This window comes from Sus scrofa, chromosome 6 (assembly GCF_054392235.1).
Source record: "Sus scrofa isolate SSC_HxYL_T2T_F1_AM1 chromosome 6, Sscrofa_HxYL_maternal_Yorkshire_Landrace_v2.0, whole genome shotgun sequence".
In the NCBI taxonomy this organism is placed as follows: Eukaryota; Metazoa; Chordata; class Mammalia; order Artiodactyla; family Suidae; genus Sus; species Sus scrofa.
In genome coordinates, this window is record NC_139388.1 from 4,620,714 (window position 1) to 4,635,628 (window position 14,915).

At 57.7% G+C, this 14,915-nt stretch overlaps 1 protein-coding gene across 3 annotated transcripts in view; it reads left to right on the forward strand.

Moving 5' to 3' along the window:
- Positions 1–14,915, forward strand: part of ZDHHC7 (zinc finger DHHC-type palmitoyltransferase 7) — a 31,664-nt gene that overhangs the window by 13,729 nt on the left and 3,020 nt on the right. Inside the window, exons 2-6 of one of the 3 annotated variants that reach the window (XM_013998148.3) lie at positions 1,151–4,213; positions 4,601–4,931; positions 13,813–13,937; positions 14,128–14,224; positions 14,580–14,661. In XM_013998148.3, the coding sequence (XP_013853602.1) occupies positions 4,617–4,931; positions 13,813–13,937; positions 14,128–14,224; positions 14,580–14,661 (619 nt within the window). In that variant the 5' untranslated portion in view covers positions 1,151–4,213; positions 4,601–4,616. The remainder of the gene's footprint in view (positions 1–1,150; positions 4,214–4,600; positions 4,932–13,812; positions 13,938–14,127; positions 14,225–14,579; positions 14,662–14,915) is intronic. The other 2 variants (XM_003126823.7, XM_084959350.1) reach the window with 2 other exon arrangements.

The following is a 14,915-nucleotide window of genomic DNA, read 5'->3' on the forward strand; positions in this document are numbered from 1 at the left end:
TATGACGGGGTGTCGAGCGCGGTCCCGTCGGTGTGTCTCCGTTATCCCCAAACCCCTGACTGTTCAGCGTTTCTTCCTGGGCGATTGCCCTACTCTCTCTGCTGACCCTGGGTTTAAGATTTAAACATTCTGCCATCATTTTCTCATTTTTCAATTACTAGGACGTTGTCAGAATGTTCTTGAGGTTTGCAGATGCAGTCTCTGATTTCTCCCCAAAGTGCTCCTCTGGTGTCACACCTGCTCTGGCTCCTGTTTCCTCCTCTTGCGTCCGCGGCTCTTTCTCTCGTGAGTCCTGTCTGGTTTTCTCCACAGCACCCGACTGCTGGCCGCTTCTTCCTGTTTAAGAATGAGACAGGCCTGTGTCCGTGGTGCATGTCCTGGTGGCCCTTGGGAAACCTGGCAGGAATCAGACCTCTTTGCCCCCGTCCCTTGGTGTCTTTAAGCCTTTTGCTTGGGCCAGGTGGGTGCTTGCCTTATGCTACGTCTCCTCTGAGTAGCCCAGCAGGAGATGTACCTGCACCTCTGGGGCCCGTGCCCTCTCCCCTCTGGGGCCTGTGCCCTCTCCCCTCTGGGACCTGTGCCTCCTCACCCCCGGGACCTGTGCCCCCTTTCCCCTCTGGGGCCCGTGCCCTCTCCCCTCTGGGACCTGTGCCCTCTCCCCTCTGGGACCTGTGCCCCTTCTCCCCCCCAGGCCTGTGCCCTCTCCCCTCTGGCCTCCCCGCTCTCCCCCTCCCCCCCGGGGGTCCACGCCCTCTGCTCTTTTCTGTAATTCCTCTGCCCTGGCTGGCAGGATGGTTGTTGACTTGGAATGAAGGTTGGCCAGATTTGGTCTGGATTATTCCTAGGGAGATCTTTCTCAAGGGTTTTTAGCTTATAGATTTGTATTTAAAACCAGGGCTAAAGTAATAGGGTAAAATGGACAGGTTTAAAATAAATTACTTAGTTTTCAGGATTGACGGTAAACTTAACTCGTAACGAAAACTTAGGGGGTCATGATGTCCCAGTTAACGAGAGTTCCGAACAACAGAACTGTACGTGGGAAGCATTTTGTTGGTTACATAGGCTCAAAAAGTTCATCATCCATTGGGAAATACCGCACACTTTTGTCATAAAATAATACCTTTCCTAATCCGATTTTATTATCTTCCAGATCCGCTCACCTAGGACAGTATGCACCTTCAGATCCTGAGGAAAAGGCACAGACTGTTCGCGTGATGTTTAGAAATAACTTGTGAGGTAAGAGCGGCTCTTATCTGGGTGTGTGTGCCGCGGGGGGTGTGTGGCTTCCTCCTCCACAGCAGACGCCGGCTCGTTCATCGCCAAAGAGGCGGCGCCGGTGGCTCAGGTGGTCGGTGGGGACAAGGAAGCCGTTCTCGTCACCTGTTGTTTGGGTTGGCTCACGACTCACCACAGTGGCGGTGGCTCAGGTTCGATCCCCAGCCCGGGAGCTTCCATATGCCATGGGGGCGGCAGTTAAAAAAAAAGGAGAGTCCGAAGGAAGAGGCCCTGCGTGAATTGCTAAGTCATTAGCAGAGGCTTCAGGATGGGGGCTGCGGGAGTGGGGGTGGCTCTCTTGCAAGGTTGTCCCCTTTCGATGTTGGAGACCCGCCGTGTTGTCGTCAGTGCTCGGCGGAAGGGGCTTTGCCTGACAAGGGGATAGACCAGCTCCCATTAAGGGGACTCATTTTTCTTCCTTTGTCTTTTTAGGGCCACACCTGCGGCATATGGAGGCTCCCAAGTTAGGGGTCCAGTTGGAGCTGTAGCCACCGGCCTGCCCCACAGCCACAGCAGCGCCAGATCTGAGCCACATCTGTGACCTACACCGCAGCTCACGGCCACACTGGATCCTTCACCCACTGAGTGAGGCCCGAGGTCGAACCCGCGTCCTCATGGGTGCTCGTCGGGTTTGCTCACTGCGGAGCCACGATGGGAGCCCCCAGATGGACTCTGAAAGTAGAGAGACAATGATGTGGCATCTGCTGACCGTCGGCCACGGCGCGGTGCTTTCAGGTTTTTCTCAGAAACGACCTTCCGGAGGCGGGGGAGATCGGCAGCGCCTGGCGTCGGGTGGGGAGGCGCGCCGCCCCGGGCTGCGTCGCGGATTGCCGGCCCTCGGCTCTGTTCCCCGCGCGGTTTAGACGAGTTCAGCGTAAAGGAGTTGTTTCTTCACTTCCTCCCTCCTTCCTGTTGGCACCGATGCGGGCAAGTGCCGTGACTCAGCCGGGCGCCTGCCCTCAAGTCCCGCCCCCGGCTATGTCCAGCCTGACCTCACTCTGTTCAGTGATGGCCTTCTTTGTGTTTTTTTAAATTAAAAAAAAACGTTTTTTTAATTAGGGCTGCACCCTAATGGAGGTTCCCAGGCTAGGGGTCAAATTGGAGCTGTAGCCACCGGCCCCTGCCAGAGCCACAGCAACACGGGATCCGGGCCACGTCTGTGACTCACAGCACAGCTCCTGACAATGCTGGATCCTTAACCCACTGAGTGAGGCTAGGGATTGAACCTGCATTCTCATGGATATGAGTCGGGTTCATTAACCGCGGAGCCACGACGGGAACGCTGAGTGATTGTTCTCTTGAAGACGAAGTGACTTTAGGACGTCAGGGTGCCTTCTCTGCCTTCTCGTGCACTGAGTCCTGAGCTGCCGTGAGGGCTGTCCTGCTCCCCAGCGTTGGTGTCTGTGTTCACTCTTCCTGTCAAGTAGAGCCGCCACCTGCGCTCCAGGGAGGCCTGCGGCCACGGGCCTGTGTCCTGCTCTCGGCGGCCACTCTGGCCAGTGCCTGGGCCAAAATGTTGAGCAGAACCGGTCCAGGCGTTCAGAAGACACCTGGGTCCTGACCTCTGGACAGATGCAGGCTGAGCACATGTGTACAGAAGGCCAGTGTGTCTCTGGACACGGGGCTCTCCCCCCGTTTCTCACAGGACGTGGCCTGCATGAGAAGTGACCACACTGCAGAGGGACGCTGTTCGGAGGAATCTGTCCACTTGAGGCCAGGGTGGGCATTTGCGCTTTGCTCGGAACTTCTGTGGCCTCACCAGGACGCTGTTCGGACCTCAGAGGGGCACTGGGCACGTGTCGCTCCTGCCTGTAAAAACACATGTGCTTGGGCGGCTCCGTCGGGGAGCCCGGAGGGAAGACGCGGCCTTGCTCCCGGGCAGCTCTCGAGACAGAGGGCGCAGTGAGTTGCAGGCAGCCCTGTCTCGGCCCTCGGATGGAACCAGGCGGTAGAGACGGAACCTTGCCCCCCATCCTCCCCAGGTGGTCGTGCTTGGCGCACAGAGGCCTTTCAGAGCGCGCTCTTCAGAGAGAGGAGGGCTGCGTCCTCAGGAAGACTTTTGCTGGTCTGGTTTTTTTTTTTTTTGGCCACCCTGTGGCATGTGGAGTTTTCGGGCCGGGGTCAGATCTGAGCCGCAGTCGTGACCTATGCCACAGCTGTGGCAACACCCGCTCCTTTAACCCACTGCTGGGCCGGGGATGGAACCTGTGTCCCTGCACGGCCTCGGCGCCGCCGATCCGCCGAACCACAGCGGGAATAGGATGACTTGCTTGGCGGAGGGAAACATCAGGCCCTGAAGGGCGGGGGCGGGGGGCGGTACCCGGCAGAGGCACAGGGCCCGGGACACGCCGGCCGGCCGGCGGAGGAACGGCTGGTTCCGGTCTGCCCGCGTTCTCATCTGTGGTGTCTTGTTTCACCTAAATAGTTTTAAAGCTGTTTGGTCGAAGAGCAGAGTGTGGGGAACCGGCTGTCTCCGTGCACGTCTGTATCTTGATAGCAAGAGGGAATTCTGCAAAATATTTACCGCAGGCACTCTCATCAGCAAATTCATGCACTCGGTAAATGTTTTCATAATGACTGTGCTCCGGTGGCAGTTCAGGCAAGGGTCACACCCAGATTCCAAAGTCCGTGCTGTTTGTCCGACCCGAGCCCGGCACCGCTCTCGGCGCCCCCGCCTGCTGCTGCTGGGGAGCTGCTGTCTGGGTCCAGAAAGCACCGGAGCGCTTTGGTGAAGCACCGGTGGCGTTTTCCAGCCCCCACACGGGCGCCTAAGGCCGCGCGAACGGACTCGCTGTCCGCGTGTCTGTTGTGACTGTCGGCGCTCTTCCGTCAGACCCCAGGAGCGGAGGCTCGGGTTGCAAGCAGCAGCGAGACGTTTGCTGGGATGAGGCCAGGTTTTCTTCAGTATCTGCGGGCCCGCGGTGTCCTCGGGTGTCAGGTGCTTGAGGAAGAGGGGGAAGCATCGGAAGGGCGGGTTAGTAAGGGAAGGACCCCTCCTGAAGGCAGAGCGAGGGGGGGCTCGGGGCCGGTGGAGAGAAGGCGCAGAGCCACCGAGGGCCTCAGCCCACGCCCCTTGTCCCAGGCGAACCGAGGGAGAAATGCGAGCAGACGGGGAGGGACGGGGACCACAGCCGGGTCACAGCTGCGGGCCTGTCCGCCAGCCGTCCGTCCGCGCGGACACGGGGGCCCCTGGCGCTGTCGGCGGGCCGCGCTGGTGGCAGTGGTCCCCGGGCTTCATCTCCGCCGGGTCGGGAGCTGGTGCCGCCTTAGCCGTGCGGCCGGGGCTGGTGTGTCCCCGAGCCTCACGCTGTGTGTGCCGCCCCAGGGTGCGCCGGGAAACCATGCCGTCACCGGGACACCGGCTCCGGGATGTCGAGCACCACCCTCTGCTGAGCGAAAGTGACGCCTACGACTCCGCGCCGTCCTCGTCCTCCGAGGCCGACGGGGCGGACAGGGTCTGGTTCATCCGCGACGGCTGCGGCGTGGTCTGTGCCGTCCTGACGTGGCTCCTGGTGGTGTACGCCGACTTCGTGGTGACCTTCGTCATGCTGCTGCCGTCCAAGGACTTCTGGTACGCCGTGCTCAACGGCGTCTCCTTCAACTGCCTGGCGGTGCTGGCCCTGTCCTCTCACCTGAGGACCATGCTCACCGACCCCGTGAGTACCGCCCGCTGGGCTCCTGCCGCCTCGGTCGCCGCACTCGGGGGGCCTTGGGGGGCTCCCGCGGTCCTGGGGGCGGGCTGGCAGCGCTCCTCGTGCCTGAAGCGGAGAACAGACATCTCCCGAGGCACAGCGGTGCCGTGTGCGCGCGGACAGCTTTCCCACTGGCCGTCTCTTCAAATGAAGAGATCCGTCTGGACAGTGGCTGTAATCCCTCCCAGTGTAAACATTCTGTTTCCCTAAAGAGCGGGCTGGAAGCTGAGCGATGGGCATCTAGACTTCACTGCCCCAGCAGCCTTTGCAGTGTCTCCTGGTCACACGCAGCTAGTTTAACGTCTTTGGACTAAAGGTTGGCTGTTATCTCTACGTTCTTTCTGACTTTGTTCTTTTATTTTTATGTCTCAGCTAAAATCTGGAGCAAACAGCTCATTCTCGCTGGTAAAAGGCCAAGGTTCACCCAGGGCAGGGAGCAGGGACCCACTGATGGTGGTGCCACCAGGTGTGGGTGTGACTTTGGAGGGAGCGATTGCCCCGTAGAGATGGGGGCAGGTGTGGTGCGGGAACTGACACAGGTGTGAAAACGAGGGCAGGTTAAGGGGCTCTTGGGGAGCAGCTCCCTGAGATCCAAAGGGGCCAGCTCTGGCAGGGCGGTGCCCGGCATCCTGTGTCCTGACGGTCACGGGGTCACGCCGCTGCTCAGCAGTTTTGGTTTTGAGACATCCTCTGGGCAGGCCGAGTGCAGATGGTGGGTTCCAGGCTGGCCCAGAGCCCGAGGGATGTGCTGCCTGGTGGGCAGGGCAGGCTGCAGGCCCGGGAGAGGGTCCCGCCGTCCGTGGAGGCGCCCCAGGTGTGCCCGGCCAGGCATCGGTGGTCCCTGTGGGGCTTCATTTGAAAAGGGTCTTCTCACAGCATTAAGAGTGGTTTTAGGAGTTCCTGTCGTGGCTCCTGATGCGTGAAGTCTGCTGGGTGCGTGGCTGTTGGTTGGCTTGCTCTAAATAGGTACCGAGAAGTTACGAATAAGATCAGGACTCTGCGAATACACTTGCTGGTAGGAACCGGTTCACCAAACGTGGTTGGCACGTTGATGGCCTTGTGTCCGAGCGCCTCTGTCCCGGGCTGTGCCAGCATCGTGCCCCCATCACCTTGTTTGCTTCGCAGAGGTTTTGGGCCTCAGGCCGCGGACAGCAGGGAGAAGCACTTAGGGGCCACGCTCAGAAGCGGAGTCTGCCCTTGGGTTTGCGGCTTCATCTGACTGTCGGCTGTTTGACTGTAACCCAGTCGGACGCCCCCGCGGGAACTGTCCAGGGCCTTCTTCTCTTTTTATGAAGCAGCGCCTCCCTCTGGGCTGCAGCGGGGCGGGTGGGGTGGGGGACGACAGTGCCTGTCAGGAGAGACGAGGAGCCCAGCTGGAGGCCCTCCCGCCCCCAGTCCCACCGGGCACGCTGGCAGCCAGGGACCATGGGTGGATGTGCACTTGTCACCAAACACCTGCACAGGACAGACCCAGCCTGGTTTTCAGTGTGCAGGAGGACGGCCGCCACCACCAGGGCTCTGCCTGCTCGAGCCTCCGAGCAGCCTTCGTCGCTCTGGTCCGCATCCCAGTAACTGCCACTCTCTGAGGCCTGGGGCCCTGACGGTGTGGTGCTGCGGTGGCAGCAAGAGAGCGGACAGAGGCGCACGGGGTCAGGCCTCCAGAGGGAGAAGAGGAAGAGGAAGCTGGGGGTGCTCGGGCCCTGCCCCTGCTCCCATGGGCATATTCACGGCCAGTCGGAGGGGAAGCTTTAGGGGAGGGGGTGCCGAGGTGGAGGAGGCTGTGAGGTCCCACATAATTCACACACAGCCAGGATCACCCTTTCACAGTGGTTTTAGTATGTTCTCATCACCATGATTTTGGGCGTAATCGCCTGTGCCCCGTAACTGTCCCTGCCCCGTCCCCCCGGGTCCCCCAGCGTCACCTGGTGCTCTGCTGTCTCTGTGGCTTTGCCTGTTCTGGATGGTGCCTCTCAGGGGAATCCTACGACGTGTGGCCTGTCTGGCTCTTTGACTCGGCGCTGGTTTCCAGGGCTTGACCGGTGAGCGCCTGCTTCCTTGGCATGGCTGAAGGGCGTTCTGCTGTGTGGATGCAGCGCATTTGTTCATGGCATCACCTGTTCACAGCCCCTTGGGTGGTATCCACTTTTTGGCTGTTAAGGATAATTCTGCCATGAACACTTGTGGACGAGTTTTTGTGTGGACCTGGAAGTGGCATCACAGCGTCATGTATTAACCCCACACTTTAACGTGTCCACGGCGGCTGCCATGCATGAGGGTGCCAGCTTCTCCATGTCCTCTTTTTTTTTAAATTTTATTGAAGAGAAGTTGCTTGACAGTGTGTTAATTTCTGCCGTACAGCAAAGCGATTCGGCTACACATGCACCCGTCTCCATTCCAACGGGAGTCAGCACAGAGGGCGCCGGGTCCCTGTGGACCGTCCCTTCCATGTACAGTGGCACCTGGGCCAGTCCCAACCCTGAATCCATCCCGCCCCCACCTCTCCCCTTTGGTGACGTTGTTTGTTTTCAAAGACTGTGAGTCTTTCTGTTTTTCTTTCAAATGACACTTGATGTGGCGTTCCCGTTGTGGCTCAGTGGGTTAAGAACTTGATTAGTGTCCATGAGGATGCGGGTTCAGTCCCTGGCCTTGCTCAGTGAATTAAGGAGCTGGTGTTTCTGCAAGCTGCAGTGTAGGTCCCAGATGCAGCTTGGATCCGGTATGGCTGTGGTCTAGGCCGGCATCTGTGGCTTCATTTCACCCCTAGCCCAGGAACTTCCACATGCTGAAAGTGTAACCCTAAAACGAAAAAAAAAAAAAAAATGCCTTTTAAAAAAAACACAGGAGCTCCCGTCGTGGCTCAGTGGAAACAAATCTGACCAGCATTCGCAAGGACGAGGTTCGATCCCTGGCCTTGCTCAGTGGGCCAAGGAACTGGTGTTGCTGTGAACTGTGGTATAGGCTGGTGGCTCCAGCTCTGATTGGACCCCTAGCCTGGGAACCTCCATATGCCATGGATGAGGCCCTAAAAAGACAAAAGAAAACAAACAAATAACTAACTAAAATAGCAGAGATCCTTCTGTGTGTCTATTTTGCACTTTTCGCTTTGCCCCCCCCCCCCCCCCCAGCATGCAGAAATTCCTGGGCTAGGGATCAAACCCAAGCTACTGTGGTGACACCACCAAACAAATCCTTCACTGCTAGGCCACCAGGGAACTCCGTATTTGTTTTGTAAATAAGTTCATTTGGATCTTTTTGTTTGTTTAGTTTTGCTTTTTAGGGCTGCCCCAAGGCATATGGAGATTCCCAGGCTAGGGGTTGAATCTGAGCCACAGCTGCCGGCCTAGACCACAGCCACAGCAACTTGGAATCTGAACTGCGTCTGCGACCTACACCATAGCTCGCGGCCACGCCGGATCCTTAACCCACTGGGCGAGGCCAGGGATCGAGCCTGTGTCCTCACGGATGCTAGTCGGGTTCGTTTCCGCTGAGCCACGACGGGAAGGCCTGGATCATCTAAGAGTCCAACTATGAATGTATGATATTTGTCCTTCTTTGACTTAGTTAGCATGAGACTCTCTGGTTGCATCCGTGTTGCTGCAGATGGCACCACTTCGTTCTTCTTTGCGGCCGAGCAGTAGCACATGTGCACACGCACCGCATCTTCTTGCAGCTTTTTGCTCTCTTCCTCTGTCGGTGGGCATTTAGGTTGCTTCCGTGTCGGCTGTTGTGACTAGTGCTGCAGTGAACAGAGGGGTGCGTGCATCTTTGTGAACTAGCGTTTTCTCTGGATCAATGCCCAGGCGTGGGTTGCTGGATCGTGCGGTAGCTTTGCATTTAGTTTTCTGAGGACCCTGCATACTGAGCAGGAAGGGGGACGCGGCCCATGACACTGGATGGATCAGAGAGCAGGTCTACCACTGGAGCATGCCTTTGTGTGAGGCCACCCGCTGCCCTGCACCCTGAGCCTGCTGTCCTCTGGTCCCAGCCCTGTTCATAAGCACTGGCCTTGCAGCAGACGTGTGCCACGTGCCCAAGTGGGCTTTGCAGACACAAGACTGAACAGGAGGCCGCAAGCAGGAGTCACGACCTGCGGGCCTGACAGCTGTCGTTCAGTCCAGACCAGACCCTGCCTGGGTTGGCAGAGGTGTTCCAGAGGCAGAGGGCTTTCCGGGTGCGCACAGGTGGGCCCCTGACCCGCTGGCCACGCAGCTGACACTTCCGCCTGTCCCATTTCTTCCATCCCCAGGGTACTCGGAAGTAAATCTCAGACGTGGTAAAACCGTAAGTGTGTGTGTACGTCTCCGCACAGGGCTCGTCAGGAAATCATGGCCGCAGCACCAAGAGCCGCGCGGAGCCGTCCAAGAACTCCTCCGGGTCTTGGTCCTTTGCTGCTCGTTTCTGTTGACTCGGGGCCCAGTAAGATCCTTCGTCGGTGTCTGGCTGACATGGCCCCCTCTTTGCCGTCCGTGGGATTTTTTTACGCTGGAGAAACGCGGTCCTTTGTTTTGGGGCTTTCCTCCCACGCTGGAGTCCTGGCCGTGACTTGACATGCTCCCTGTCCCGGGGGTGTCCACGCGTTAGGAGGGAGACCTTGGGGAGGCCCCAGGCTGAGGTCCCGGAGGCCCAGACTGCGAGGTCTGGGGAGACAGCAAGAGCACGTGCTGTGCCCTGCGCTGCCGCCCTGGACTGGGCCGTGGTTGGGCTGCTCCTCCGGGCGGCGTCTGGCTTCTTGCTCTGCGGGGACCAGGGGTGGGTGAGCGCGGCTGTGAGCAGTCGGGCGCTAGAAGGGGCGGCGATGAGAACGCCAACAGCAGGACTTTGTGCAGAAGGGGAGCAGTGGGCCGTGGGAAGCTGAGCTGGGGCCACGATGCAGCAGGCAGGACGCGTTCCAGAAGAAAACCCCTGAAAATGGCTCCGTGCACCCCGACTTGCGGACCGCGCCTCAGCGGGGCGGGAGGTGGGCGCAGGGAAGAGCAGCCGGCGCCCCCTCCAGCCGTGACCCGCGAGCCCTCCGCTCTGCGTCCGTGTGGGCCACCGGCTTCAGGCTCTGGGCGAGTCAGCGGGCAGCCCCCCGGAGGGCCAGGCATCGCCTTCCCGCTTCGTAGTCGTCGGGTGTCTGCTGCGTGTCCCCCTTGGCCACGCACGTCCTCGCGCTGAGCAGTCACAGGCCGGCTCTTGAACGGGTGGCTGGGTGGGCTGTCGGGCTCCCCGGAAGGGGTCCGTCACCTGCTCTGCTGTGGAAAAGCACGTGTGTGTCCATCAGAACTAAGGGGTGGGGGGGTTAACCCGGTCCCCTTCTTCTCATGGAACGTGGGACCCAGACTCTCCAGGAGCGGATGTACCACGTTGCAGGAGGCCATACCGTCGTAACAGCAACACACGGCTGGGGTCCCGGCCTGAGAGGAAACCGGAACGACCCCAGGGGGTGTTGGGGGTGTTGTGCAAATTGAGCGAACTGTGGTACCTGACGCTCTTCCGTAGGTTTCAAACCCAGCATTCGTTGTTTTTTTTTTTTTTTTGTCTTTTGTCTTTTTTGTTGTTGTTGTTGTTGTTATTGTTGCTATTTCTTGGGCCGCTCCCACGGCATATGGAGGTTCCCAGGCTAGGGGTTGAATTGGAGCTGTAGCCACCGGCCTACGCCAGAGCCACAGCAACGCGGGATCCGAGCCGCGTCTGCAACCTACACCACAGCTCACGGCAACGCCGGATCGTTAACCCACTGAGCAAGGGCAGGGACCGAACCCGCAACCTCATGGTTCCTAGTCGGATTCGTTAACCACTGTGCCACGACGGGAACTCCAGCATTCGTTTTTTTAATGTAGTTGATTTACAGCGTTGCGCCATTTTCTGCTGCGCAGCAAAGTGACCTCGTGACACACACACACACTTTTCCACGTTGTCTTTCATCATGGTCTCTCCCAGCAGACTGGATAGTTGCCTGTGCTCTACAGCAGGACCTCATTGCCTTCCATTCTAAATGTCGCAGTTGGCACCTGCTAACCCAAACACCCAGTCCATCCCACTCCCTCCTGCGTCTCCCTTGGCAGTGACAAGTCTGTTCTGTTTTGTTTTTTTTTTTTTTTTTGGCTGCCCTGGGGCATGTGACATTGCCGGGCCAGAGATCAGATCCAAGCCACCGTTGTGACCTACACCCCATCTGTGACAACACAGCATGCTTTAACCCACTGTGCCTGGCCGGGGATTGAACCTGCGTCCTGGTGCTACAGAGATGCGGTCAGTTCCATTACGCCGCAGCAGGAACTCCTGTTTCTGTTCTGTAGATAGGCTCATTTGTGCCATATTTTAGACTCCTCACGTTAGTAATATCATATGGTGTTTGTCTATCTCTGACTCCTCTTCGTATAATTTCTGGTTGCATCCATGTTGCTGCGAATGACGTTATTTTATTCTTTTTATGGCTGAATGGTGTTCCATCGTGTACATGTTACTGCAGCATCTTTACCCAGTCTTCTGTTGAGGGACCTTGAGGCGGCCTCCATGTCTTGGCCGTTGTGAATCGTGCTGCTGTGAACATAGGGGTGCGTGGATCTTTTTGAATTAGGTTTGTCTGGATATGTGCCCAGGAGTGGGATTGCTGGATCATATGGTAGTTCTGTGTGTAGTTTTCTGAGGAACCTCCGTACTGTTCTCCACAGTGGCTGCACCAGTTTACATTCCTACCAACAGTGTAGGAGGGTCCCCTTTTCTCCACACCCCTTCCAGCGTTTGTTATTTGTGGACTTATTAATTGTAGCTGTTCTGACTGCTGTGAGGTAGTAAGTACCTCATTGTAGTTTTGATTTGCGTTTCTCTGATCATTAGTGATGTTGAGCATCTTTTCATGTGCCTACTGGCCGTCTCTGCGTCTTTGGAGAAATGTCTGTTTAGGTCTTTTGCCCATTTTTCTTTTTGTTTGTTTGTTTAGGGCCACAGGTGTGGCATATGGAAGTTCCCAGGCTAGGGGTCAAATCAGAGCTGCAGTTGCTGGCCTACAGCACAGCCACAGCAACGCTGGATCCTTAACCCACTGAGTGAGGGCAGCGATCAAATTGTGTCTTTATGGATACTAGTCAGGTTCATTTCCACTGAGCCACAGTGGGAACTCCCTTCTGCCCTTTTTTCCTCTTTTTCTTTTTTTGGTCTTTTTTAAGTCCGCACCTGTGACATATGGAGGTTCCCAGGCTAGGGGTCAAATCGGAGCCGTAGCTGCCAGCCTACGCCAGAGCCACAGCCATGCCAGACCTGAGCCACATCTGCAACCTACCCCACAGCTCACGGCAATGCTGGATCCTTAACCCACTGAGCAAGGCCAGGGATCGAACCCACATCCTCATGGTTCCTGGTCAGATTTTGTTTCTCCTGTGCTGCAGTGGGACTCCATCCTGCCCTTTTTTGGATGGGGTGTTTGTGGTTGAGTTGTCTGAATTGTTTGTACTGTGGAGAGTAAGCCCTTGTGGGTTGCATTGTTTGCCACTATTTTCTCCTGTTCCAGAGGTTGTCTTTTTGGTTTTTCTTATGGTTTCCTCTGCTGTGCAAAAAAGTTTTTAAGTTTGATTAGGTCCCATTTGTTTACAAAAACAAGCATTTACACTGTCAACTTTTTCACCTTCTAGACTGAGGAGACAGTCAGAGTGTTAGGAAATGCTGGGGCTGACCCCCAACAGCTTCCCCGCACGTCCCGCTCCCTGGGGACAGGGGTCCTCGGTGGTCCTGGGTCTCCCGCGCCTGCTGAGCCTTTCCTGGGCTGGGCATGGCTCTCGCCCTGCCCTTCTGCTTCCTGTCCTCCTGCTGGCCTTGTCGCCGCTCCCCTGCCCTGCTCTTCCCGCTGGGGCTTGTTCTCCAGAAACATGTGTCTCTGCGAAGGACGGGCTCCGTGGGCTCCGACGGGGGTGTGCAGACCTCAAGATGTGGGCTCTGGTCAGGCCGCTACCCAGTCCACACCAGGGCGCCTGGCCTGATCTTCCACACGTGTTTCGTTACCCGTCTCCGCCGCCGCCAGAGCACACATCCTCACTGTGACAGCCCGTGGGTCTCTGGCCTCCCGCCGTTGGTTCCGTTCCCCGGACTCCGGGTCCCCCGGGTGAGGTCTGCTGCAGATGCACTGCCCCCCCTCTCTGGGGCCACACGTCCCAGACTGTGGGGGGCCCTTCCTGATGGGGTTGGCACAGACAGACAGGCAACTTTGCAGACAGGGGAACACGTCGCTTTAGAGGTGGCTGTGCTCAGCCTTCCCCTGCAGCAGCTCACAGGGACCCGGGCACCTCAGCAGGGAACGCGGGCCCTGTCGTGTCCCTGGGGACGGTCTGCTGACTTTGAGATGGAGTGGCCGAGCAGACGCCTTGCTTCTGGTGTGTCCTGCGCGAAGATAGAAAAAACCCAGGGGATGTGCCAGTTTGCGAAGGATAAGGTGCTGTTATTTTTCTTGGAAAATAAAACTTCTGTTCCTGCCAGAGTAATAAACTTGAAACAACAGTTTTAGCATTCTAAATTATCTTTTGATAAATAAAACCCAAGACTAGTTCCTGCATGACTGAATGGTCGTTTTTTTTTTCTTTTGAGGGCCACACCCGTGACTTAAGGAAGTTCCCAGGCTAGGGGTCTAATTGGATATACAGCTGCCGGCCGACACCACAGCCACAGCCACACCAGATCCAAGCCACAGCTGCAGCCGACACCACAGCTCATAGCAGTGCCAGATCCTTAACCCACTGAGCAGGGCCAGGGATCGAACCCACATCCTCACGGCCACTTGTCGGGTTTGTTACCGCCGAGCCACGACAAGAACTCCGATTTTTTTTTTAAGCTTGCTCCTTCCCAGCTAAAACACATTCTTATTAAACTGTAGGGGGCGGTACCCAAAGGAAACGCCACAAAGGAATTCATGGAGAGCTTGCAGCTGAAGCCTGGAGAGGTGATCTACAAGTGCCCCAAGTGCTGCTGCATCAAGCCCGAGCGTGCCCACCACTGCAGGTACTCGCCTTCCCTGGGCGCCCCGCACTGCGGGCACCCCGGCCTTCCCAGGGCAGCCCCACACTGCGGGTACCCCCTCCTCAGGCCGGATGCCGCCTCGGCGGCTTCTTACCTGTGCCGTGTTGGTGAGGTGGCGTTTCTGCAGAGCGTGGAGGACTGAAAGTCTAACTTCGCCCTTTTCCCTTTGCAGTATTTGCAAAAGATGCATTCGGAAAATGGATCATCACTGCCCCTGGGTGAACAACTGCGTGGGGGAGAAGAATCAGAGGTTTTTTGTGCTCTTCACTGTGAGTGAAAATATTTGCGTAGTGACTTACCCTGAGTTTTGAGTTCTACCTACAGTGTTGCCTGGAGCGGTGAGTTTCTTCTGCAGTCAGAGCTGCTCCCGGCCTCCGCTCTGGGATTCGCGTTGTAACGGCGCCGTCTCGGGTGGGCGGCGGGTGGCCGGTGATGCTCTGGGTGTTCCTGGGGTTCATTCTCTCCCAGATCCCTTGAACCACAAGGTCCAAGGAGTGTTAGAACGTGTGTTCCCCCCCCCCCGGCCCCTGGGACTCTGGGGAGGCAGGCGTTCCTCGCTCGAGTGCACGGACTCGTGGATGGGGCGGGCGGCCCTCGGCGCGGCTCACACGCGTCTCCCCGCAGATGTACATCGCGCTGGCCTCGGTGCACGCGCTCGTCCTCTGCGGGCTCCAGTTCATCTCCTGTGTCCGAGGGCAGTGGACTGGTAAGCGGCAGGCGGACGGGGGAACCGAGGGCGCGGGCGGGTGCTCCCTGTTACTCCAGGAGTTAAGTGACGTTTTCAACAAGAGAATGTGGGTCACTTGCCACACGGCCGTCACGCTAGGGCAGTGGCACCCCGTATGCACCGTTGGTCTCCCTTAGTTAATAGTTTCTGGGGGGAGTTCCCGTCGTGGCGCAGTGGTTAACGAATCCGACTAGGAACCATGAGGTTGCGGGTTCGGTCCCTGCCCTTGCTCA